Source organism: Raphanus sativus, chromosome 3 (assembly GCF_000801105.2).
Source record: "Raphanus sativus cultivar WK10039 chromosome 3, ASM80110v3, whole genome shotgun sequence".
Lineage (NCBI taxonomy): Eukaryota > Viridiplantae > Streptophyta > Magnoliopsida > Brassicales > Brassicaceae > Raphanus > Raphanus sativus.
Genome location: NC_079513.1, coordinates 20,916,697 through 20,942,753, shown reverse-complemented (window position 1 = coordinate 20,942,753; position 26,057 = coordinate 20,916,697). Strand labels below are relative to the sequence as shown.

General features: G+C 30.8%; 5 protein-coding genes across 6 annotated transcripts; 2 read left to right on the top strand and 3 right to left on the bottom strand.

Annotated features, from left to right (window-relative positions):
• The first annotated feature begins 10,152 nt into the window (after nt 1-10,152).
• LOC130509067 (MADS-box protein AGL71-like) lies at nt 10,153-13,695 on the top strand. The gene is made up of 8 exons (XM_057004627.1): nt 10,153-10,357; nt 10,618-10,803; nt 12,139-12,223; nt 12,329-12,390; nt 12,497-12,596; nt 12,667-12,708; nt 12,785-12,826; nt 13,534-13,695. Exons 2-8 carry the CDS (start codon nt 10,622-10,624, stop codon nt 13,678-13,680), a joined length of 660 nt encoding a protein of 219 aa, XP_056860607.1. The 5' UTR covers nt 10,153-10,357; nt 10,618-10,621; the 3' UTR covers nt 13,681-13,695.
• Nucleotides 13,696-15,150: 1,455 nt separating this feature from the next.
• LOC130509283 (serpin-Z2-like) lies at nt 15,151-17,058 on the top strand. Its single transcript, XM_057005072.1, has 2 exons — nt 15,151-16,096; nt 16,220-17,058. Exons 1-2 carry the CDS (start codon nt 15,833-15,835, stop codon nt 16,946-16,948), a joined length of 993 nt encoding a protein of 330 aa, XP_056861052.1. The 5' UTR covers nt 15,151-15,832; the 3' UTR covers nt 16,949-17,058.
• Nucleotides 17,059-17,257: 199 nt separating this feature from the next.
• Nucleotides 17,258-19,419, bottom strand: LOC108844333 (uncharacterized). The gene is made up of 7 exons (XM_018617573.2): nt 19,195-19,419; nt 19,055-19,086; nt 18,729-18,826; nt 18,544-18,626; nt 18,119-18,196; nt 17,920-18,018; nt 17,258-17,719 (listed from the first exon to the last, which is right to left on the bottom strand). Exons 1-7 carry the CDS (start codon nt 19,279-19,281, stop codon nt 17,462-17,464), a joined length of 735 nt encoding a protein of 244 aa, XP_018473075.2. The 5' UTR covers nt 19,282-19,419; the 3' UTR covers nt 17,258-17,461.
• Nucleotides 19,420-19,875: 456 nt separating this feature from the next.
• On the bottom strand, nt 19,876-21,751 carry LOC130509475 (probable fructokinase-7). 2 transcript variants are annotated; one of them, XM_057005532.1, is made up of 7 exons: nt 21,461-21,751; nt 21,134-21,309; nt 20,831-21,043; nt 20,567-20,764; nt 20,347-20,487; nt 20,140-20,256; nt 19,876-20,030 (listed from the first exon to the last, which is right to left on the bottom strand). In XM_057005532.1, exons 1-7 carry the CDS (start codon nt 21,480-21,482, stop codon nt 19,893-19,895), a joined length of 1,005 nt encoding a protein of 334 aa, XP_056861512.1. In that variant the 5' UTR covers nt 21,483-21,751; the 3' UTR covers nt 19,876-19,892. The 2 variants fall into 2 exon arrangements, with proteins under 2 accessions (XP_056861512.1, XP_056861513.1); XM_057005533.1 differs by having other exon boundaries at nt 21,479-21,751.
• Nucleotides 21,752-22,760: 1,009 nt separating this feature from the next.
• Nucleotides 22,761-24,919, bottom strand: LOC130509221 (receptor-like serine/threonine-protein kinase At4g25390). The gene has a single exon (XM_057004963.1). The coding sequence runs from the start codon at nt 24,794-24,796 to the stop codon at nt 22,928-22,930; it is 1,869 nt and encodes a 622-aa protein (XP_056860943.1). The 5' UTR covers nt 24,797-24,919; the 3' UTR covers nt 22,761-22,927.
• Nucleotides 24,920-26,057: the final 1,138 nt, after the last annotated feature.

Here is a 26,057-nt window from a genome sequence, read left to right as displayed (position 1 = left end):
GAAAAATGAAAACTTTAAAAAATTTCGTACTTTTCAAAAAATATCTTAATGTGTAGTCTTATTATATAATATTTGAAAACAATTCTTGTTATCCTAATATCTAAATCACAATCCCAAATCTACTATAATTCTTTGTAATATGAAAACTTTTCAAAAATAGCAGTTTTAAAAACAAAAATTTAAAACATATTGATGAAATTTTTTGAACTAATACTCATATATCAACAAAAATTTTACTTATCCTAATATCTAAATCACAATCCTAAATCTCATATATTTCTCTATAAAATGAAAACTTTCCAAACAGAGCAATTTTCTAAAAAAATATTTGAAAATACAAATTATTGATGAAAAATTCTGAAAGAATACTTATCTATCAAAAAAATTCTTGTGATCCTAATCTCTAAATCACAATCCCAAATCTACTATGTTTCTCTATAAAATGTAAACTTTTCAAAATTAAATAACAGTTTGTTAAGAAAATATTTAAAAATACAATCTATTGATGAAAAATTATAAAAGAATACTCATTTATCAAAAAAAATTCTTGTTATCTTAATCTCTAAATCACAATCCTAAATCTCCAATATTTCTCTATAAAATGAAAACTATCCGAAAATAACAGTTTTAAAAAAAATATTTTAAAATACAACCTATTAATGAAACTATCAAAAATAATTCTTGTTATCCTAATATATAAATCATAATCCTAAATCTACTATATTTCACTATAGAATTAAAACTTAAAAAATACCAGTTTTTAAAAAAATATTTAAAAATACAACATATTAATGAAAATTTCTGAAAAAATACTTATCTAACAACCAAAATTATTATTATCATAATCTCTAAATCACAATCCTAAATCTATTATATTTTCTCTATAAAATGAAAACTTTACAAAATAGCCGTTTTTCAAAAAAATATTTAAAAATACAATCTATTGATGAAAAAATCTGAAAGAATACTCATCTATAAAAAAAAATCATGCTGTCCTAATTTTTAAATTACAATCCCAAATCTACTATAGTTTCTACAAAATGAAAACTTTACAAAAATAGCAGTTTAAAAAAATATTTAAAATACAACATATTGATGAAAAATTCTGAAAAAATACTCATCTATCAATAAAAATTCATGTTATCCAAAATTTTAAATCACAATCCTAAATCTACAATAGTTCTCTATAAAATGAAAACTTTCCAAAAATAGCAGTTTTTAAAAAATAGTTAAAAATACAACATATTGATGAAAAATTCAGAAAGAATACTTATCTATCAACAAAAATTCTTGTTATCCTAATTTATAAATCACAATCCTAAATCTACTATGTTTCTCTATAGAATGTAAACTTTCCAAAATTAACAGTTTGTAAAGAAAATATTAAAAATACAATCTATTTATGAAAATTCTGAAAGAATACTTATGTATCAACAAAAATTCTTGTTATCCTTTTGACCAAAAAAGGATAACAAGAAATTTTGTTGATACATAAGTATTCTTTCAGAATTTTTCATAAATAGATTGTATTTTTTAATCCTAACAAAAATTCTTGTTATCCTAATCTCTAAATCACAATCCTAAATCTACAATATTTATCTATAAAATCAAAAGTATCCGAAAATAGCAGTTTAAAAAAATATATATTTTAAAATACAACCTACTGATGAAACTATCAACAAAAATTCGTGTTATCCTAATCTATAAATCATAATCCTAAGTCTATTATATTTCACTATAAAATTAAAACTTTAAAAAATAGCAGTTTTTTAAAAAAAATATTTAAAAATACAACATATTGATGAAAAATTCTGAAAGAATACTTATCTATCAAAAAATTATTGTTATCCTAATCTCTAAATCACAATCCCAAATTTACTATTTTCTCTATAAAATGCAAACTTTCCAAAAATAGCAGTTTGTTAAGAAAATATTTAAAAATACAATCTATTGATGAAAAATTATGAAAGAATACTCATTTATCAACAAAATTCTTGTTATCTTAATCTCTAAATCACAATCCTAAATCTCTAATATTTCTCTATAAAATGAGAACTATCAGAAAATAACAGTTTAAAAAAAAAAAATACAACCTATTAATGAAACTAACAACAAAATTTTTGTTATCCTAATATATAAATCACAATCCTAAATCTAATATATTTCTCTATAAAATAAAAAATTTCCAAAGATAGCAGTATTTCAAAAAATATTTAAAAATACAACCTATTGATAAAAATTCTGAAAGAATACTCATTTATCAATAAAAATTCATGTTATCCTAGTTTTTAAATAACAATCCCAGATCAACAATAGTTCTTTATGAAATGAAAACTTTCCAAAAATAGCAGTTTAAAAATATATATATTTAAAAATACAATATATTGGTGAAAACTTCTGAAAGAATACTCATTTATCAACAAAATTCATGTCATCCTAATTTTTAAATTACAATTTCAAATCTACTATAGTTCTCTATAAAATACAAACTTTCAAAAAATAGCAGTCAAAAATATATATATTTAAAAATACAACCTATTGATGAAAAATTCTGAAATAATACTCATCTATAACCAAAAATTCATGTTATCATAATTTTTAAATCACAATCTCAAATCTACAATTGTTTTCTATAAATTGAAAACTTCCAAAAAATAGCAGTATTTTCAAAAAAATATTTAAAAATAAAACCTATTGATGAAAATTCTGAATGAATACTTATTTATCAACAAAAATTCTTGTTATCCTAATATCTAAATCACAATCCTAAATCTACTATAATTCTCTATTAAATGAAAACTTTTCAAAAATAGCAGTTTTTCAAAGAAAAATATTTAAAAATACAACCGATTGATGAAAAATTATGAAAGAATACTCATCTATCAGCAAAAATTCTTGTTATCCTAATCTCTAAATCACCTTTCCAAATCTATTATAATTCTCTATAAAATGAAAACTTTCCAAAAATAGGAGTTTAAAAAATATATTTAAAAACACAACATATTAATGAAAAATTCTAAAGAATACTCATCTATCAACAAAATTTAATGTTATCCTACTTTTAAAATAACAATCCCAGTTCTACAATAGTTCTCTATAAAATGAAAATTTTCCAAAATAGGAGTTTATAAAAATATATTTAAAAATACAACATATAGATGAAAAATTCTGAAAGAATACTCATCTATCAACAAAAATCCAAGTTATCCAAATTTTTAAATCACAATCCCAAATCTACAATAATTCTCTATAAAATGACAACTTTCCAAAAATATCAGTTTTAAAAAAATAATATTTAAAAATACAACATATAGATGAAAATTCTAAAAGAATACTCATCTATCAACAAAAATCCAAGTTAGCCAAATTTTTAAATCACAATCCCAAATATACAATAATTCTCTATAAAATGAAAACTTTCAAAAAATAGTTGTTTAATAAAAATATAACATACTAATGAAAAATTATGAAAGAATACTCATCTATCAACAAAAATCAATGTTATCCTAATTTTTAAATCACAATACCAAATAAAAACTTTCCAAAAATAGTAGTTTAAAAAAATTATATTTAAAAATACAACATATTGATGAAAATTCTGAAAGAATACTTATCTATCAACAAAATTTCATGTTATCCTAGTTTTTAAATCACAATTCCAAATCTATAATAGTTTTCTATAAAATGAAAACTTTCCAAAATAGAAGCTTTTTTAAAAATATATCTAACAATACAACATACTAATGAAAATTTCTGAAAAATACTCATCTATCAACAAAAATCCAAGTTATCCTAATTTTTAAACCACAATCCCAATTCTACAATAATTCTCTATAAAATGAAAACTTTTCAAAATAGCAGTTGAAAAAAATATATATATTTAAAAATATAACATATTGATGAAAAATTCTTTAAGAATACTCATCTATCAACAAAAATTCATGTTACCTACTTTTTAAAATCACAATCCTAGATCTACAATAGTTTTCTATAAAATGAAAACTTTCCAAAATTTCAGTTTTTAAAAAAAATATATTTAAAAATACAACATATGGATGAAAAATTCTAAAAGAATACTCATCTATCAACAAAATTTCATGTTATCCTAATTTTTAAATCACAATCCCACATCTATAATAGTTCTCTATAAAATGAAAACTTTCCAAAAATAGAAGCTTTTATAAAAATATAAATATAACAATACAACATACTAATGAAAAATTCTGAAAGAATACTCATCTATCAACAAAAATCCAAGTTATATCATAATTTTTAAATCACAATCCCAAATCTACAATAATTCTCTATAAAATGAAAACTTTCCGAAAATAGAAGTTTAAAAAATATATATTTAAAAATACAATCTCAAATCTGCAATAATTCTCTATAAAATGAAAACTTTCCATAAATAGCAGTTTTAAAAAATATATATATTTAAAAATACAACATATTGATGAAAAATTCTGAAAGAATACTCATCTATCAACAAAAATCCTGTTTATCCTAATTTTTAATCACAATCTCAAATCTACAATAGTTCTCTATAAAATGAAAACTTTCCATAATAGCAGTTTAAAAAAAAAAAAATTAAAAATACAACATATTGATGAAAAATTCTGAAAGGATACTCATCTATCAACAAAAATCCAAGTTATTCTAATTTTTAAATCACAATCCCAAATCTACAATAGTTCTTTATAAAATGAAAACTTTCCAAAAATAGCAGTTTAAAAAATATATATTTAAAAATACAACATATTGATAAAAAATTCTGAAAGAATACTCATCTATCAACAAAAATCCAAGTTATCCAAATTTTTAAATCACAATGTCAAATCTACAATAGTTCTCTATAAAATGAAAACTTTCCAAAACTACCAGTTAAAAAAAGACATTTTAAAAATACAACATATTGACGAAAAATTCTGAAATAATACTCATCTATCAACAAAAATCCAAGTTATCCTAATTTTTTAAATCACAATCCCAAATCTACAATAGTTCTGTATAAAATGAAAACTTTCCCAAAATAGCAGTTTAAAAATATATTTAAAAATACAACATATTGATGAAAAAATCTGAAAAATACTCATCTATCAACAAAAATTCATGTTATCTTACTTTTTAAATTACAATATCAAATCTGCATTAGTTCTCTATAAAATGAAACTTTCCAAAAATAGCAGTTTAAAAAAAATATTTAAAAATACAACATATTGATGAAAAAATCTGATAAAATACTCATCTATCAACAAAAATTTATGTTATCCTACTTTTTAAATGACAATCTCAAATCTGCATTAGTTCTCTATAAAATGAGAACTTTCCAAAAATAGCAGTTTTAAACAATATATATTTAAAAATACAACATATTGATGAAAAATTCTGAAATAATACTCATCTATCAACAAAAATCCAAGTTATCCTAATTTTTAAATCACAATCCCAAATCTACAATAGTTCTGTATAAAATGAAAACTTTCCCAAAATAGCAGTTTAAAAAATATATTTAAAAATACAACATATTGATGAAAAAATCTGAAAAATACTCATCTATCAACAAAAATTCATGTTATCTTACTTTTTAAATTACAATATCAAATCTGCATTAGTTCTCTATAAAATGAAACTTTCCAAAAATAGCAGTTTAAAAAAAATATTTAAAAATACAACATATTGATGAAAAAATCTGATAAAAATACTCATCTATCAACAAAAATTTATGTTATCCTACTTTTTAAATGACAATCTCAAATCTGCATTAGTTCTCTATAAAATGAGAACTTTCCAAAAATAGCAGTTTTAAACAATATATATTTAAAAATACAACATATTGATGAAAAATTCTGAAAGAATACTCATCTATCAACAGAAATCCAAGTTATCCTACTTTTTAAATCACAATCCCAGATCAACAATAGTTTTCTATAAAATGAAAACTTTCCATAAATAGCAGTTTAAAAAAATATATTTAAAAATACAACATATAGATGAAAAATTCTGAAAGAATACTCATCTATCAACAAAAATCCAAGTTATCCTAATTTTTAAATCACAATCCCAAATTTACAATGGTTCTTTATAAAATGAAAACTTTCCCAAAATAGCAGTTTAAAAAAATATATTTAAAAATACAACATATTGATGAAAAAATCTGGAAAAAATACTCATCTATTAACAAAAATTCATGTTATCCTACTTTTTAAAATACAATCTCAAATATGCATTAGTTCTCTATAAAATGAAAACTTTCCAAAATAGCAGTTTTAAAAAAATATATATTTAAAATACAACATTTTGATGAAAAATTCTGAAAGAATACTCATCTATCAACAAAAATCCAATTTATCCTAATTTTTAAATCACAAACCGAAATCTACAATAATTCTCTTTAAAATGTAAATTTTCCCAAAATAGTAGTTTAAAAAAATATATTTAAAAATACAACATATTGATGAAACATTCTGAAAGAATAATCATCTATCAACAAAAATCCAAGTTATCCTAATTTTTAAATCACAATCACAAATCTACAATAGTTCTCTATAAAATGAAAACTTTCCAAAAATAGAAGTTTAAAAAATATATATTTAAAAATACAGCATATTGATGAAAAAATCTGAAAAATACTCATCTATCAACAAAAATTCATGTTATCCTAATTTTTAAATTACAATCTCAAATCTACAATAGTTCTCTATAAAATGAAAACTTTCAGAAAATAGCAATTTTAAAATATATATATTTTAAAAACAAGATATTGATAAAAAATTATGAAAGAATACTCATCTATCAACAAAAATCCAAGTTATCCTACTTTTTAAATCACAATCACAGATCAACAATAGTTTTCTATAAAATGAAAACTTTTCATAAATAGCAGTTTTCAAAAAAAAAAACATTTAAAAATACAACATATTGATGAAAATTTCTGAAAGAATACTCATCTATCAACAAAAATCCAAGTTATCCTATTTTTAAATTACAATCCCAAATCTACAATAGTTCTTTATAAAATGAAAACTTTCCCAAAATAGCAGTTTAAAAAATATATTTAAAAATACAATATATTGATGAAAAAATCTGAAAAAAATACTCATCTATCAATAAAAATTCATGTTATCCTACTTTAAATTACAATCTCAAATCTGCATTAGTTCTCTATAAAATGAAAACTTTCCATAAATAGCAATTTTAAAAAATGTATATTTAAAAATACAACATTTTGATGAAAAATTCTGAAAGAATACTCATCTATCAACAAAAATTCAATTTATCCTAATTTTTAAATCACAAACCGAATTCTACAATAATTCTCTTTAAAATGTAAACTTTCCCAAAATAGTAGTTTAAAAAAAAATATTTAAAAATACAACATATTGATGTAACATTCTGAAAGAATACTCATCTATCAACAAAAATCCAAGTTATCCTAATTTTTAAATCACAATCACAAATCTACAATAGTTCTCTATAAAATTAAAACTTTCCAAAAATAGCAGTTTTAAAAAATATATATTTAAAAATACAACTTATTGATGAAAAATTCTGAAAGAATACTCATCTATCAACAAAAATCCAAGTTATCCTAATTTTTAAATCACAATCCCAAATCTACAATAGTTCTCTATAAAATGAAAACTTTCCAAAAATAGCAGTTTAAAAAAATATATATTTAAAAATACAACATATTGATAAAAAATTCTGAAAGAATACTCATCATCAACAAAAATCCAAGTTATCCAAATTTTAAATCACAATCCCAAATATACAATAGTTCTCTATAAAATGAAAACTTTCCAAAAATACCAGTTTTTTAAACAAATATTTTAAAATACAACATATTGATGAAAAATTCTGAAAGAATACTCATCTATCAACAAAAATCCAAGTTATCCTAATTTTTAAATCACAATCCCAAATCTACAATAGTTCTGTATAAAATGAAAACTTTCCCAAAATAGCAGTTTAAACAAATATATTTATAAATACAACATATTGATGAAAAAATCTGAAAAATACTCATCTATCAACAAAAATTCATGTTATCCTACTTTTTAATTACAATCTCAAATCTGCATTAGTTCTCTATAAAATGAAAACTTTCCATAAATTGCAGTTTTAAAAAAATATATTTAAAAATACAACATATTGATGAAAATGAAAAAAAATACTCATATATCAACAAAAATTCATGTTATCCTACTTTTTAAATTACAATCTCAAATCTGCATTAGTTCTCTATAAAATGAAAATTTTCAAAAAATAGCAGTTTTAAAAAAATATATATTTAAAAATACAACATATTGATGAAAAATTCAAAAAGAATACTCATCTATCAACAAAAATCCAAGTTATCCTACTTTTTAAATCAAAATCCTAGATCAACAATAGTTCTCTATAAAATGAAAAATTTCCATAAATAGCAGTTTTTTAAAAAAATATTTAAAAATACAACATATTGATAAAAATTCTGAAAGAATACTCATCTATCAACAGAAATCCAATTTATCCTAATTTTAAATCACAAACCGAAATCTACAATAATTCTCTTTAAAATGTAAACTTTCCCAAAATAGTAGTTTTAAAAACAAAATTTAAAAATACAACATATTGATGAAAAATTCTGAAAAAAATACTCATCTATCAACAATAATCCAAGTTATCCTAATTTTTAAATCACAATCCCAAATCTACAATAGTTCTATATAAAATGAAAACTTTCCAAAAATAGCAGTTTTAAAAAATATATATTTAAAAATACAACATATTGATGAAAAATTCTGAAAGAATACTCATCTATCAACAAAAATCCAAGTTATCCTAATTTTTAAATTACAATCCAAATCTACAATTGTTCTTTATAAAATGAAAACTTTCCCAAAATAGCAGCTTAAAAAAATATATTTAAAAATACAACATATTGATGAAAAAATCTGAAAAAATACTCACCTATCAAAAAAAATTCATGTTATCCTAATTATTAAATTACAATCTCAAATCTGCAATAGTTCTCTATAAAATGAAAACTTTCCATAAATAGGAGTTTTAAAAAATATATATTTAAAAATACAACATATTTGATGAAAAATTCTGAAAGAATACTCATCTATCAACAAAAATCCAATTTATCCAAATTTTAAAATCACAATCTCAAATCTACAATAGTTCTCTATAAAATGAAAACTTTCCAAAAATAGCAGTTTAAAAAAATATATATTTAAAAATACAACATATTGATGAAAAATTCTGAAAGAATACTCATTTATCAACAAAAATCCAAGAATACTCATCTATCATATAAATATGCAATTTACAACAATAAATCAAACTTCAAAATTTTCTTAAATTTTTAACTGCTTGAAATTAAATATTACAGTAATTTCATTTATTTAATTTATTAATCTTTATTTTAATTTATTTAAATATTTGACTGTTCCATTTAATTTAAATATAAAATAGTTTAACTATATATTATTAATATTTAATAATTTTCTTTAATATATATATTTTAGATATTATTTTAGTTAAATATATTCCAAAAATAATCAGTTCAACGTTCAAAACTGTACTAATTTTAATTTTGTCTACATTCTAACAACAATCAATTGTATTATTTTAAAAAATTTGTGATTTTATTTGTTTTAGTGAAGCCACTTTTACTTTTGTTTTCGTAACTAATCTTTTAAAATATAAATAAAAGAAAAATATATCAATTTGATTTTTAAAATTTATTTTAATTTATGATGATTATTAATATATAGTTAAAATTAAAATACAGAATAATATGATCTGATAATTAACAAAATATTCTAAATACATGAATAAGTGTTTAATTATAGGGAGTAATATAGAAAAAATGGGAAAGGTTAAAAATAAAATTTAAAATGCTAATAAATATTGTATTAGAAAGCTGATTTGATTTGGGATATAAAACATACGTGTCGAAACATAAATGGTGACAGTACACGTCTTTGTACGAGGATGTCGACACGCCCATCGTTTTAGTATTCCACCCACTCTGGTTCCAAGAAAACAATTTTAAATAGTTTAATCTTTAAAATTTCCCAAGTTTATTTTTAAAATATGTCTTTCTGCTATCGATTCTTAATTTACCAAAAACAGATAAAGTCGTGGTCATTTCTTTAATCGAAACCTGGGACTAACTTGTTTTTTTTTCCCTTTAATTATTATTTTCTCTGTTGTGTTGTTCATCAATTATTAATCCAACTAGTATCACCAAAAGAAGAAAATAAAAAATCTCTTCTCTTCCTTTTTCCTTTTTCTCTGTCCAATTATCAGAACAAAAAGCAAGCTTAGACTTTAGGGTTTGTGGCTCTTGTACAACCAGATAGAGGTAAACATAGTGACAGAGAATCATAAGATCTAGATTCTGCCTCTTTCTGAAATGTTAGTTATAGGGTTTAACTTTTTACCCATTTTGTTTTCTGTTTATCATAAGAAAAAATCATAAGTTCTAAAGAAAAAGTAGCTTCTTCTTCATCTGATTTTCATCTGGAAAATCATGTAGTTTAGGGTTTTTGGAGCGAATCAAGAAGTGAATCTCATCAGTTTCCTAACTTTGACTTATAGCTTTTGAATCTCATTGTTTTGCAGGAAAATGGTGAGAGGAAAGATCGAGATCAAGAAGATCGAGAACAAGACAAGTAGACAAATCACATTCTCGAAGCGAAGGAACGGTCTCTTCAAGAAGGCACATGAGCTATCTGTTTTATGTGATGCACAAGTCGCCGCCATTGTCTTCTCTCAGAGCGGAAAATTATATGAATTCTCTAGTTCCGAGTAAGATTCTATTATCTAATTATTTTTTAATTTTACATATGTCTAAATCTTTCTCTGCAAATAGATGTTTGTCTAATGCCTGAACTTTTGTAGTGAATCGTTCTATCTCTTTCTGGCCGAATCGTACCTAGAGATTTTGCAATAATACGTTAAATATTTGCCTCTTTTTCTGCTAGCTATTATTTGACTTTTCTGAAACAATGATTTGATACAAAACGAATTGTCAAATATATTGGAGTTTGTGAGTATAAAAACGAATTCAGTTACATATAAACTTCTACAAATTAGCTACCAACGTTTATCTACTCTACATCGACAATGATGTTGTCATGTATTTGTATATTTAGTCTAAACTTATACCTAAACTTATATCTAAGAATATTTTATGATAAAAAATTTCACTAATAATTTAATAAATATTTGTTAATTTGTAAGAATTTTGTGTATTTAAAATATTGTTGTATTTAAAAGTGCTTTTAAGCATATATAGTGATGAATTGTGTACCATTTTTCATGTTTTTTTTTTACATTTTGTCCCTGTTTATCAATTTTATCATTTTTGACAACTGATTCTTCTATGTACTGTGAATCTGTTCACCCATTTAGCTATTCTACTAGGAAGCAAGTCATATTGCTTAGAGTAGGACTCTGGCTTTTTCCCTCATAAAAGTTTTCCTGCTTCTTTTTTCTCTCATGATTCTGGTTATACTGAAAAACTTCTACATAAAAGAAAAAATTTCCATATCCTGAGGTATCTATTATGAAAATATCTATCCTGGTTTTATAAACGTATGAGCTGCTTCCGTTCATGATATATGGTCACATGTAATACTCTATAATGACCTCTAAAAGGGACTCGTAAATCCTAGAAGATGGGAATCACCAGCTATTCAAATTTCGACATAGAAGGAAGCAACTAGAATTAAGGTTTATAAACCAACGTTGTATTTTTTTTATAACTCTGGTATCTGGACAGTCACATTCCCAACTATCCCCGAAAGAGATCCAACAGCGTTCCAACGGAAAGGATGTTAAATCCGTTGTGGCCAAGACTCGAACCCGGATGGCGGACAGTACAGTTGTACCTCTTTTACCACCAAGCTACGAGCGCTTGGTTCCAACATTGTATTTTACTTTGTTGATCAATAATATATTGCCGTTGATCTCTTTTTCCTGTTTTATTTTCATCTTTTCGTGACTTTATGAAGAACTCTGCTTTATATTACTTTAAAAACCCATAATATTTCATCTTATGAAAGTTACAATGATCATCACTGGTAAAGGAAGCATCATGAGTACTATTAAGTAAGCATCTTTCATGAATTTCATTTTCAGGATGGAGAAGACCATAGAAAGGTATCGCAAGTTTAGTAATGACTACTTTGCGCCAGGGAGGCCCCAAGTAGAACTATACATGCTGGTTCGTTTTCTATAAATGTGTATACCTATTCTTGATTTTAGTTTCTTCTTTATTTAAAAAGATTGATGTATACTAAAATACTGGGCATTTTTTTTGGGCGTGCAGGAGCTCAAGAAGGAAATGGATATAATGGTAAAGAAGATTGATCTCCTTGAAGTTCATCAAATGTTCGTATCTCACTATTTCTACGGTTCTACCGTTACTTTAAGCATTCTTTATAAACATAATTTGCTTTAGTCCTGAAATCTAATGTGAATGCCTTTATATATGAAGGAAACTAATGGGGAAAGGTTTGGGTTCATGTTCACTGGCAGAACTTCAAGATATAGAAACTCAGATTGAGAAAAGCCTTCGAATCATCAGATCAAGAAAGGTACAATCCAAAAACACACACGCATACACAAATAGGAATGATAACTTCATTGGTTTATTTTGGTATGTAGGCTGATTTATATGCAGATCAACTACTGAAACTAAAAGACAAGGCAGCTACTTTTCACTTAGTAAGTTATGGATCGTTTTTATATTTCATGCCATTTTTATTGATATATCTGTTTCTAGGAGAGAGAACTTTTGGACGAGAGAAGAAGGCTACGTGAAGAGGTAAATACGTACATACTCATCCCAGGATACACATAAACGCACTTTTACAATTGAAACATATATATCTCAACGCCTAGCAAGAAGTTTAGCTTACATAGAATGTTCATCGCATTTTGTAGACCTTTTTCTTATGAGAAGAAACGTGGTTGACCTAAAAGATTGTTTGATTTGAGAACTATTCATGAACTGACTGTTTGTTTGTGGTTGCTTTAAATTCCATCGTTAGTCGTAGACCTATACACTCGTTCCAAACAGACTACCTGTGTTTTACATTGAGTTTACCATCATTTTGCAAAAATATTTTATGGAAATTAGAAAAGGTTTATTTTAAAAGAAAAACATAGAATTGCCTTTGTCATGTAAACAGAAACAGTAAAATGTTGCGGTTAAAAGCTGAAATATGATTAATCTATTGATCTTCTTTATATCAAGAAGGGATTGAGCTTCATTAAGATCTTTAGTTTCACTAAGTTTCCACTTTCCTATGGGCTAATCATGCTCTAAAGTTATGTGAGGATATATTCTATACAAACACTAATTTGAGATCGCTCATAATATTATATAAGTTTTTAACTCTCTTAGAATTAGATTGTATTACAAAGGCTTATTATTTGTTTGGTTTTGTTAAATTAATAAAAACCAACAGTACATCTTTTCAAGTCGTATTTCATACTGTTATGAAAGTAATTTTATACTTGGTACTTCAGGAAATAAGAGAAACACTGGTACGGCCAATGCTGCCAGTAACCTTACATACTGAGAAAAATGAAACCATAGGTGCCTGCAGAACGTCCAAACGTTCATCAGAGGTCGAAACCGATCTATTTATTGGATTGCCCGCTACTCGACTATAACGTATTTCACACATTCCTTAAGTCTACTCAAAGTAAGACAAAAGTTCCCTGATTGTTTTATAACTTTGATTCGATGTTTGTATACTAATAATTTGTTTATAATTTTCTTAGCGTTTTGGCCGTCTCTTGTGTATAAACTGGAAATAATTCGACATGTATAAGTTGTCACATAATTCCAAAACAGTAATAAGACATTTTTATCAGAATTGTATAATTTGTCACTCAAGTTTTTCTTCTGGAATTTTTTTTTTTGGTAAAATTTTTGGAATTATTTTGACATTTTATTTCTGGAAAATGCTCGCCCCACAAACAGTAATAAGACCATGTTCACTAATCTCTCCGTTGGTTTTTTATAGATGTCCGCGTTGTTTAGCTCAAACGTTTGAGTATATGAACCTTTACGTTCCCAAGAGGCCAAATTAGACTACTAAATCTATATGTCTTGGATTTGCGGGAAAGCGGAAAATCCAGGTGGATATACTCCCTCGGTTTCATATTATAAGTAGTTTTAGAAAAAAAAAATTGTTTCAAAATATAAGTAGTTTTGACATTTCAATGTAGCTTTTGCATTTATTGTACATTGTGTAACTAATCAAAATATATTAGTTAAATGATACTTTTTAAAAAGTAATAAATTCTTAAATATTAGTGTTTTTATCTAAAACTATTTAGAAATTGAAGCATGGGGAGCAAGTTGTTGTACGATGATATTGGAAAAAAAACTATACTTGGTTTAAAGTTTTTGCACATAAATTAAGAAAACACAAATTTATATACAATTTATCTTGATTACATAAAACTATAATTAAATTAAACTAATTCAATCAATAAAAAAATTCAGTATTTTATAATTATTCACAAAATTCAAATGATATTAAATTCTACGTAGAATAATGAAAACATCAATTATTTTGAAATAATTTTTTTTCTTCTACACACTACTTAAAGTGATACGGAGGGAGTATGTGTTTCTAGATCGTGAAATTAGTTTTATATAAATTTTTTAATTTAATAAATATATTCAATTTTAAAAATTTATATAAATGTTTCTTTTTAATAATAATCTTAAATAAGTTAATAATTTTATTTCTGATATATTTTGTATATTATTACCAAATTTTAACTCATTTTAAACATAAATATATTATCTATTTTCAGGTATTTTATTTTTATAAAAAGATAAAAATACATTTGTGAAAATTAAAATTTGAGATGTTTTAAATTTTTGGTGTGGGTGATGTTTGTATATAATTTATACTATTTTTTATTTATATTAAACATAAAATTATAGATGTAATACTAATTAGTTTAATTTTGTAGAAATTAAACCGACGTTGTTCACCTGTTGGGCCATTTTTTGTGCTGGCCTGGAATAAGATAGGTTTTTTTTTTGCCGACGGCCTGGAGTAAGATAGGTATTAGGCCAATTTGTTCACATTAACTAACTAAGATTTACATTTTTGCTCCCATTTTTCTCCGTAATACACATTAAATAGTAAATATACATTTTTGTTACTTCTAAAAGGCGGTGATACACTAAACCCTAGCTCTATCTTTATCGTTTGATATCTTCTATATATATATGTATGTATAAGCTCCATAAATTTCTTACAGAAACCCTAAAAGATGGCTCCAACCGAGAAGAAACAAAAGCTTAGCACATCTGAAACCGTAAGTCCCTCTCTCTCAAAGACGGATCTAAAGAAGAAGAAGAAGAAGAAGAAGGTGAGCAAATCATTAATAACAACAAGTCCCTCTCACTCAGAGAAGGATTTGGTAACCCTAAGCCCCTCTCTAATCTCAAAGGTTGACGTGGAAAAAGCGATGAAGAAGCAAAATGACGTTGCTATGTTTCTTGCGGAGAAAGTATTGGGAGATCTCGGAGATTACGAGATCGCCCCGAATATATTTGGATGTAACTATTAGGAAATATATCATTAATGTATAAGTTAGGTTTCCTATTCTATTATGTAAAGAACTTGCTAGACAAGTTATGTAATTTGTATAAATAAGTCTATTGGCTAAGTTAATAAGAGAAGAGAAACTATTATACTACTTAGGTTTCCTCCAAACTTGACAGAAAGTAATCGCTGCGGTAGCTGAAAACTCAAACTTCGTCTTCTCTCCTGCATCAATCAAAGCCGCTCTCACCATGCTCGCTGTTAGCTCACCAGACGAAACACTAAGATCCTCCATCTTATCCTTCCTTAGGTCTTCTTCAATGGATGAGCTCAAAGCAGCTTTCAGCGAGATCGCTACCACCGTCCTCGCAGACGGAAGCGCAAGCGGTGGCCCTAAGATCTCCAACGTCAATGGAGTGTGGTTGGAGCAGTCGCTGGGTGTTGATCCCTCGTTGAAGGATCTCTTTGAGAATTTCTTCAAGGCTACATGCGCTCTAGTTGATTTCAGATTCAAGGTTAGTTTAAGAGTTTGTGTGAAACTATATCAGTTTAAGAGTTTGTGATCTATCTCATTATCATATGTATCTTCATTTTCTAGCCATACAACTTCTGATAAATGAGCTTTATTTGAAACACAGGCTGAAGAAGTGCGCGAGGAGGTGAATGCTTGGGCTTCAAGGCACACTAATGGTCTCATCAAAGATATTCTTCTTCCTGGAATGGTTACAAGCGACACCGACCGTATTTATGGAAACGCACTCTACTTCAAAGGAACCTGGGAACAAAAATTCCCAAAGTCTTTGACAAGTGACTTAGAGTTTCATCTTCTCAATGGCGGATCAGTCACTGTGCCTTTCATGAGGAACAATAAGAATCAGTACGTTGAGCAGTACGAGGGTTTCAAGGTCCTTAAGCTGCCATTTCGACAATCCGGTGATATCAATCGCCAATACTCAATGTATTTCTACCTACCGGACGCCAAGGATGGATTGAGTAGTCTGGTCAAGAGGGTGGCATCATCATCATCATCATCTAGTTGTGGATTCTTGGATAGTCACACTCCAAGAAAACAAGTTGAAGTTGGTCAGTTCTGTATCCCAAAGTTTAAGATAGAATTCGGGTTTGAGGCTTCAAGTGCTTTGAATCTGGATTCGGTTTCACTGCGCCATAAAGCTTTGGTTGAGATCGATGAAGATGGTGCAGAGGCTGCGGCTGTTACTGTTAGCTGTGGTGGTAGAGGCTTTAGTGGTAAGAGGATAGATTTTGTGGCTAATCATCCATTTCTTTTTATTATTAGAGAAGACAAAACTGGAACTGTTTTGTTCGTTGGTCAGATCTTTGATCCTTCTAAATCTGCTTCTGCTTAGGACCGACCGGTTTATGGTTTTTTTCCCATTTGTGGCACATGATCGCCAGTTACATTCTTTTGATTTTTCCTGTTTGACCCCTTTGAGGAAGAGAAGAATTCATAATTCGCTGTTACCTCTTTCATTTACAAAACATTCTTCAATCTGCTATCAGTTTTAGTTATCTCTGGCTGGTTCCAGAAGAACACAAATTAAAATCCATAATTATACAATTGTATTTATTAAAAGAGTCACTTTGAAACATATCTTTACCAACTAAACCTAAACATCTTAGACTGTTCTCAGATTATCAAACCAATAACACAACACTAGAGACCTAAACTCAAGATGATTGAATTAAACAAAGCCAAATGTGAATGAATGGTGTTTCTTTTCAGTAAACACATACGAGTAAATAAGAGGGTCTCTGTAGCTACAAGTCCATCGATTTAAATGATTAAGAGACATTACCTGGCAACAACATATGCAGCTTTTTGGATGTGTGTATTGTAATATTATATATTCCAACTTTTTTCAGTTTCTACCATCCACATCGAATCCAGCACCTGTCCAACCTCCTCTGCCTTTGTTCATGATTCCAATCCCTCTTCCCCTTCCTTGAATCTGTGGTTTCTTTTTCGCTTTTGATTCTCCATCAGGAGGCCTCTGTCCTTGTTCTTTACCTCCCTCTTCCTTCCCGTGATTATTTTCTTGTTTGTCCGGGTGAGTCTGATTAGCATTGGCTGCTGCTGCTGAGCTGTCGGCTACAGATTTAATCTCCGGTTCATGGACCTAAAAACACAAACATTCAACATCATCCATGTATCCGCTTATCAACAAGCAAATAGATTCGGTGTTAACATTTGCAAAGTTTGAGCCATGATTAGGAACATACTCATGCAGGATTTATCAGGTTTCTATTTTTGTTAGAAGAAGTTGCATCAGGAGAAATAAACAACGGTATACATAAACTAGAAGGGGAGAAAGCTTACTTGCTGAACAGAAGTAGATGATCTGTTTGGATTTAGCGCCTCTAGTCTTCTTTTCAGTTCCTCAAGTCTGGCGTACTGAGTATTGCTGCTTTCTTGAACCTATAATTACCGTTATAGAAAAAAAAAATTTATGATTTGAATGGCTTTCAGTGGGGAAAAAAGTTATTCCCATGATTGGTTATCGACAAAAATTATGTACCAGGCGGTTTAAATCATCGCAAAGGCTCTGCTTTATTGCTTCTTCATCCTTGACAAGTTTTGATGCTGCTTCATATGCCTTAAGAAGACAAAAATATAATATATATAAGAAGCCCACTCAAATAAAAAAGAGAAGAAATTGTGTGACTAATTAAGAATATCTAGACTTCAAAGGTCTGGCTAATCAAACCCAAGAACAACAAGAGATGCAATGGAAAGTAAAGTCAAAGAGCATAATAGAATTTTCTAAATGTAAAAAACAACAGCATAAAACTGTAAAATATCTACTTGTGCTATAGAGGAAAGACAGCCCACAGAAAAAGCTCACATCCAGCTAAAACTACTAACTATATATTCCAAACTAGATTCAGACAAAAACATGACGTGAGGAAACGTTTAAGATACATAAATGAAGAGAAGATAGACCTTTCTGGCTTCATCTTCTTTCAACTTAGCAGCATGGATCTTTTCAGTACAGACTTCAATTTTCTTTCTCAAGTGCTCCAATGCTTTAAAAGATTATTAACCAAAAAAAAAGGAGAAGAAAACTAATCAGCGTGATCGATGAAGCAAACCCAAAAACAAGTAAAGAGTGATAGACTTGGTAATACCAGCTTTCTTAGGACCAGCAGTGAGTTTCATTTCCAAGGTGAGGTTTCCAAATTCCCTTTCCACATCCCTTATCTTTGAATAGTTCTCCTCAATGTATCTGACACACAAAAGAAGAATCTCTCATACAACAGAAGACGAGCTAAAAGCAACAACAAACATTCAATTCTTAAAGAGTATCCATGTTTTCCTCAAGTCATATTCCACTATTCTCTAAGAGACTAGGATCAATCACACTGAGTTGCAAAAATCTCAGATCGGAAGATGCACACTACATGCTCGGAAACAACCAAATCGATCAAACGAAATAAGAGAAGAGCTTACTCACTTCCTCAACTGAAGTTGCTCTTCCTCGATTATCTGGTTTCCGAATCATCAAAAAACAAGAGAGATATTCGCGATCAATCAGTCAAACGAAATCACACGAAGAACCTGTAAATACATCGAGATGAGTAAATTACAGATTACCTTCTCTGTGTAAGCAATAACAGGAGCTTCTCTTGCTAATCCATCGGGACCTATCTCAGCCTTCAGTTTTGGATCCGAAGCCATCATCTCCTCTCGAAATCAAATATTCTCCACAAACACTGATTCACATCCGCGAGTTTCCGATTCAGAGTCTGGATCGAGGAGAGTGATGATGTATGGAGAGAACGTGAGAGAACTGACGTCCCGGATTTTGACGGCCAAACAAAAAAAAAGTTCAAAGTTCGTTAAGTTTTCACCCAAAGACTCAACGTTCCGTTTCTTAACGCCGGTAGACATGTAGAATGTCGGTTATACCCCAGCCTCATTACCAAACTTTTCAATTTTGACTTATAGGTGTCACGTGCTACTCAACGTCCTGTTCACCGTAATACGCCTCGTAAACCGGTTTTTGACTAATACTAATTCATTAATGGTTCGCTTCGGTATTGTACACTAACGAGAATTTGTCGTTTTCAATTAAAGAGAGTGCTTGTCGTTCTCCGACAAAACAAAACGGCACACATTTCATGGAGCAAAACTTTTGTTCCTAGTAGCAGAATCCAACTTTAACATAAAACCAGGAGATTAACAAACTAGAAAACACACAACATTCTCGAGTTCCTATCAAATTAGGAACAAAGATACAGTGAAAAAGGTAATGAGTTGAGTCATTAAAAAAAAAGACTTCTTGAGCATTTTCAGGGGCGAGAGGAAGAAGAGAGAAGGTCTTGAACAGCATTCATGGTGGGCATAGCTGGAATAGCTCCTCTCTCTGTCACAGTAATAGCTCCACAAGCGTTTGCGAATAGAAGCGCTTCTCTTAGCTTCTTCTCATCCTGCATATATATATATATATATATATCACACATTAGTACATCATTGATTTCAGTCTATATAAGTTTAAAAGAGCCAGATAATGTAACAACTAAAGAGTGAGCAAAGTACAGTGAAAAGAGTGAGATCAGAAGCTAAGCTGTTCAATAGACCGCTCACGAATGCATCTCCTGCACCGGTTGTATCCACTGCTTTCACTTTTACTCCACCAACTTTACCTTTAAACTCCTACAAGATAATAATATTAATAGCTACAAGAATAAGTTATCTAAATATAGATTTGGTATTGAAGACAAGATGTTAGAAAGAGAAGCGAACCTGAGTGTAGTATCTACAGCCATTAGTTCCTTCTGAGACAACAAGAAGCTTAAGATCTGGATGAAACAGCTTTTGCAACACAACTTCATCATCATAAGGATCATCTCCACCGGTCAGGAATGTTATCTCCTCCTCACTTATCTGATAACAACAAGACTCTTTGTGTCATTGACAGTACTAGTGAATGATCTGATTGATACTTTGTAATGTACACACCTACCTTTATAACATCTGCCAGATTCCAAATACTCATGATCTCTTTCCTTGCAGCTTCCTCTGATGGCCACAACGGCAACCTCAAATTCGGGTCATACGACAAGAGACTCCCCGAGTCTTTAGCTAATTTCATAGCTGCGAGCTGAGTCGAGCGGCACGGCTCCTCGATCAAACTGATAGATCCGTAATGAAAGATCTTTGCCTGTAAAGAAGTTAAGTCTCGTTGAGAAACGTGCGGATCAAGAAACGGAAAAGTACTCTCTTCTACCTTTTGGATCAGGTTCTTGTCAAGCTCAGACTCCAAGAGAAGCATGTCAGCACTAGGGTGTCTGAAGAACAGAAACTCCCTCTCTCCATCACCTCTCAACGTAACAAAGGCGAGAGCAGTGCGTGCTTGATGGTCGAATCTCATCCCGGAGTTATCCACGTTGTTGAGCCTTAGAATCTCAGCTAGCATTCGTCCAAACTCATCATCACCAACCTAAAAACGAAAAAAAAAAATCATCAAAATTGATTTTAATAAAATCATAATCAAATATTGTGAGGAAAGGAGAAAAAAAAAAGATGAGACCTTTCCAACGAAAGCAGAGGAGCCACCGAGTCTAGAGACACCAACGGCTACGTTTGCAGGTGCACCTCCTGGAGCTTTCTTGAAAGCTGGTGCTTCAGCGAGTGAAACACCTCCAACCGTTGGCACGAAATCAATCAGCATTTCACCGAAACAGACCACGAGATTCTTGAGATTACCTGAAGATATATATCATCAGAGATTAAAGCTTTACGGAGGAACAATCAAAACCCAGAAACTATATTCAAAAACCCAATTCGAATCCAGCTTGGTCAAGATCGTTAGATCAATAAGAACATAAGAAGAGAGAAGCGGTGCAAGAAAACGAACCTGAGATGGCGTTCTCACCCATTTTCTTTTACGTTCAGATTCGAAAGACGAGACGGGAACAGAGGGAGATGAAGCGAGAGGAGAGGAGAAGATTTGAAAGTTCGTTTTCGTTAATTGGTTAGTAGAGAGCATGAAGAGGCGAAGTTTGTTAATGTATTTTAGTAAGTGATCATATGTAATGACGTCACACACATTGTGAATATTCCCGGTTTAATACAACAAACACATGCACACAGACACACCTATAGGCTATATGTAGCTCGTGTGACGATGGTGTGAGTGTAAAACCTGGATCGACAAAAATAGAAATTGTTTTCATAAATAGAAGGAAAAATAAATGTTTAAATCTCTTGCGACGTGTTTTCCAAGTGAAACTTTAAATTCCTAATAGCTGAGTTTACGGGTGTTAGTTCCGACTGTCCTGTCCGGCCGATCCAAAACCGTTATACTCGTTAATTGAGTCCGTCCGGTCCGGTCCCAAAATATTTTATATTTGATTTAATAGAGTTCAGATCAAAAATATTAACAATAGTATATTAATATTTAAAATAATTTTAATTGCAAGAATGATAATGATTAAACTAAAATATAAAGTTTTGGGTTTTTGGGTGGTATAGTCCAAAGGGCTTAAGTACAAAATATCTAGTCCAAAGGGCTTAGTTCCAAAATATGACACCAGTCCACCCTTGATAAGGCTCCTATCAAGAGCATGTTGGGAGAATGTTTCTCATGTGGAGAGATCACGCGTCTTAGTGTTGGCGTAATGTTTGTGGTTTCCTTCCTCACGCATTCCCAAACATGGACAAGACTCACGCATTCCCAAACATGGACAAGACTCACGCATTCCCAAACATGGACAAGGATTTAATGGAATTGGGCCCGATTTCAAACGCCATTTACATGTTTAATAACGATACTATCCGGTTGAGAAAATTGTGTAGGCGAGCATGCCTTACCGCAAGCTACCTCGTTACTTGACATAAAGGCTGTAGCTATTTGGATGAATAAGTGTTCAGGATTTGGGATACAAAGCTGTAGTTTTTCGAAGCAGAAAGACACTCGAGGAGTTTAAAGACTTTAAATTATAGCCTTATGGGCCCACACTTCAACCTTATTGACAAAACATCTCTTCGCTTTTGCATTTTAGACACTGCGAATGTTATTGGAGTAATACTGTATCAATCATCATCAACTGTATTAGGATTACAAATCACTGTGACTCAAGTAAACGTATAAATGTAATTAGATTAATTAGAATAAGATATTCGACTGTGCAATTTAGACCAGACTTGGATTTGAGGAACAGCAGAGCTAAGACAGTGGCTTAACACTAAACAATACTGACAAAGACAGTGTTGTACCGTACATCGCAAACATGTAACTACAGAAACAAGACATCAAACACATGTTCTAAGTCAATAAATAATATACCAGTAAAGTTCTCTATCACCAAAACCGAAAAACGCTTTATCGACGCTGCTTCCTTCGTGTTTTGAACGGGAACTGAGACTGCGGCGATGGTGAGAACTCTCTAGGCAACTCCGGTGGGCTCATCGCTCCTGTAAGCATCCCTAAAACATCTTTCATAGAAGGTCGCGAGACCGGTGATCTCTGCAGACACTGAAGCGCCACCTTAATGCACAAAACCGCTTGTTCCTGATCCAAAAACCGCAGCTTCTCATCAACCAGATCGCCGAGTCTACCTCTCCTGGCGAGTTTCCGCGCCCACGACATGAGATTCGCGCGCTGTATGATCTCAGACGCCGGTCCCGACACATCCAGGGGACGCCGTCCCGAGACCAGGACTAACAGCAGAACTCCGTAGCTATACACATCACACTTCTCAGAAACGTCGTCTATGTTGTTAGCACCACAACACTCCGGAGCAACGTAACACATCGTCCCTCTCATGCTCGGCGTGCTACTCACCCCGCAGCTCTTAGCTGAATCGCGGCTGTTTTTCCGCCGCGCTCTCCACTGCTCACCGGTTAACCCGTCTAACCACCAATCTATGCTGCTGCTTGTAATACTGTTACTGCTACTCACATCATCGCTTTGAAACTCAGACTCCAAAGTATTCTTCTTCTTCTTCTTCTTCTTCCTCACTCTCTTAGCTAACTCTTTCCGATACTCATCCTTCCACCATTCTCTCTTCTTCTTCTTATCCTCATCTAACGAGAGCCACCACTCTAGTCTCTTGCTACTCTTCTTCTTCTCCATCTTGCCACTCGACAACGAAGCTGCTTCAGAGGTTTCAGCAATCCACTCCTTCTTCACTTCAGATCCAATCCACTGCCTCACATAGTCCTTCACATTCCCTCCTCCACCACCACCACCATCACCATTGCCTTCTTGCTTCCACCACCAATCTTTATTCTCAATCTCCTTCCCATTTCTTCTCACCACCTCCATCTCTGGAGAAACAGAGACACTCGTCATCGTCGTCTCCGGTGACGTCATAGGCACCGGGGACTCATTAACCTTACAAACACTCACCGGAGACTGATCAGTTAATCCAAAGTTAGACTCCACATCATACTCAGTACCATTAGTCATCACACTCTCTACAGATTCACTCTCGGGCCCCACCGTAACCGCCACTTGCTCTAACTTCAACCTCGCTAAACCAAAATCAGCGATCTTAGCATTGAATCCGCGATCCAACAGAACGTTACTCGGCTTCAAATCGCCGTGAATCACCGGCGGATCCAATCCGTGGAGATGCTCGATCCCTCTCGCGACGTCGACCGCCACGAGGAACCGCCGCTTCCACTCCATCAGCTCGGGGGCCTTGCGGCGGAGAAGCGCGTCCTGGAGGTTACCGTTCTCCATCATCTCGTAGACGAGAGCGAGACGGCGCCGTTTCAGGTCGCGCGAGAATCCGACGACGGAGACCACGTGAGGAGAAGAGGAATCGAGTTTGCCGGCGAAGAAGAGCTCGTTCTGAAACTCCCTCTCTCCCTGGAGAGATCCCGAGTCCATCACCTTGACGGCGACGCTACCGCCGCCGGAAGGTAAGGCGCCGCGGAACACGGAGCCGAATCCGCCTTGACCTAGCTTGTTCTCCGGGGAGAAGGAGGCGGTGGCTCTCCGGAGAGTGGTGTAGGAGAATTCTTGGAGGGGAGGTCTCTGAGGCGGCGTGGAGGAGGAGACCACCGCGGCGGAGGAGCGGCGTTTGCGGTTGTTGGATTTGCAGAAACAGAGGGAGAGGGTGAAGAAGAGAGAGAGGCCCACGCCGGCGGCTATGAGCGGCGCGGAGATGCGAGTGGTTGAGTCACGGTGAGTTGACGACGGTTGGGTCGCCGGTGACGGCGACGGGATTGCTCGCGACGGCATAAGGTTTGATTGGTCGAAGCGGAACCATAAACCGGAAGATATTTATTTATGAATTTTCTTCTTTTTTTTAGGAACACATTGAAGATGAGCTGTTAGGAAATGTTTGTGGTCACACAGTAGTTAATGACTTTTCTTACATTAAATGATTTTTCTTTATTGCATCACGCAACGACTATTATTAATGTTTGACAGTTGACACTCTGTGACTTTTTACTAAATAATTTTTTTTTATCAAGAGCATCTCCAATTCCACTCTATTTTTCACTTTAAAATAGAGTTTAAAATAAGAAATGCTCTAATAGTACTCTATTTCTCACTCTATAATAGAGTGAAAAATAGGTTTACTCCAAATATAAAGTAAGTTGTTTTTTTTTTGTTCATCACTCTATTTTCTACTCTAAAATATAGTACTATTGGAGCAAACTCCATCTCTATTATAGAGTCACTCTATTTTAGAATATAAAATAGAATGAACTCTTGGAGATGTTAGTTTAGTGATTAAGTTCCGTATTATCACGTACATGTGTTAATGTCATTGGTGTTTTTAATAGTATTAAACTTAGAATGTATAATTAAACAGTTTAATTTCACATGGGTCACTAAGGTTGGATAGGGGCCAGAAGGGTCAAGTGTAATAAGAAAATCATTTGGAACATTTGGATTTTTATTTAATTTTCTTTGACACTAGATTTTATTTAATTTTTTTTTGACAACAGATTTTATTTAATTAGATATAGGAATTCAACAATGAAAATGGCACTAAACTAACCACATATGGGTGGTAGTGATATGTGAATTTTGGTGGGTTAAACGATTCAAGTTTGAAGCAATTTCACAATACTAAACATATGTGACAAGGTAACATTGGTCTTTAATTCCTATTACAAGTAATCGAATCTATCTGGCACAAAATACACAAGTTAAAATTCGGTCCACCAAAATATAAAATGGCACTAAACTCTGCTGATAATTTATCAAATGAACAGTAATATTTATTTTTTAAATGCACTATGGGCTCGGCGACCTCGATTGTCAATTTTTTGGCATACCATTATTCTTAGATGACTTGACTAACTTGTGTATTTTGTTGCAAGCAGATCTTTTACGACTTTAATTAACATTTACACAGACTTACTATTGGTTTAAGCTGCATAGTGTGTAGAAACAAACTGAGTTATCTTCAAAAAAAAAAAAAAAACTGAGTTGGGAATATATGGATTGTTAAGAGAAAATGCTATTATTACCTGATGACTTTTTTAAA

Excerpts from the sequence above, each read along its gene's own strand:
- LOC130509067 (XM_057004627.1), top strand. The coding sequence starts at position 10,622 with ATGGTGAGAGGAAAGATCGAGATCAAGAAGATCGAGAACAAGACAAGT. Across the intron at positions 12,391-12,496 it reads CTCCTTGAAGTTCATCAAAT|GAAACTAATGGGGAAAGGTT; the intron begins GTTCGTATCTCA and ends TTATATATGAAG. Across the intron at positions 12,709-12,784 it reads TACTGAAACTAAAAGACAAG|GAGAGAGAACTTTTGGACGA; the intron begins GCAGCTACTTTT and ends ATCTGTTTCTAG.
- LOC130509283 (XM_057005072.1), top strand. The coding sequence starts at position 15,833 with ATGCTCGCTGTTAGCTCACCAGACGAAACACTAAGATCCTCCATCTTA. Across the intron at positions 16,097-16,219 it reads TAGTTGATTTCAGATTCAAG|GCTGAAGAAGTGCGCGAGGA; the intron begins GTTAGTTTAAGA and ends TTTGAAACACAG.
- LOC108844333 (XM_018617573.2), bottom strand. The coding sequence starts at position 19,281 with ATGATGGCTTCGGATCCAAAACTGAAGGCTGAGATAGGTCCCGATGGA. Across the intron at positions 18,827-19,054 it reads GAGCAACTTCAGTTGAGGAA|ATACATTGAGGAGAACTATT; the intron begins GTGAGTAAGCTC and ends TTTGTGTGTCAG. Across the intron at positions 17,720-17,919 it reads CATCTACTTCTGTTCAGCAA|GTCCATGAACCGGAGATTAA; the intron begins GTAAGCTTTCTC and ends TTGTGTTTTTAG.
- LOC130509475 (XM_057005532.1), bottom strand. The coding sequence starts at position 21,482 with ATGGGTGAGAACGCCATCTCAG. Across the intron at positions 20,488-20,566 it reads ATCTGGCAGATGTTATAAAG|ATAAGTGAGGAGGAGATAAC; the intron begins GTAGGTGTGTAC and ends TGTTGTTATCAG. Across the intron at positions 20,031-20,139 it reads CTGATCTCACTCTTTTCACT|GATGAGAAGAAGCTAAGAGA; the intron begins GTACTTTGCTCA and ends ATATATATGCAG.
- LOC130509221 (XM_057004963.1), bottom strand. The coding sequence starts at position 24,796 with ATGCCGTCGCGAGCAATCCCGTCGCCGTCACCGGCGACCCAACCGTCG.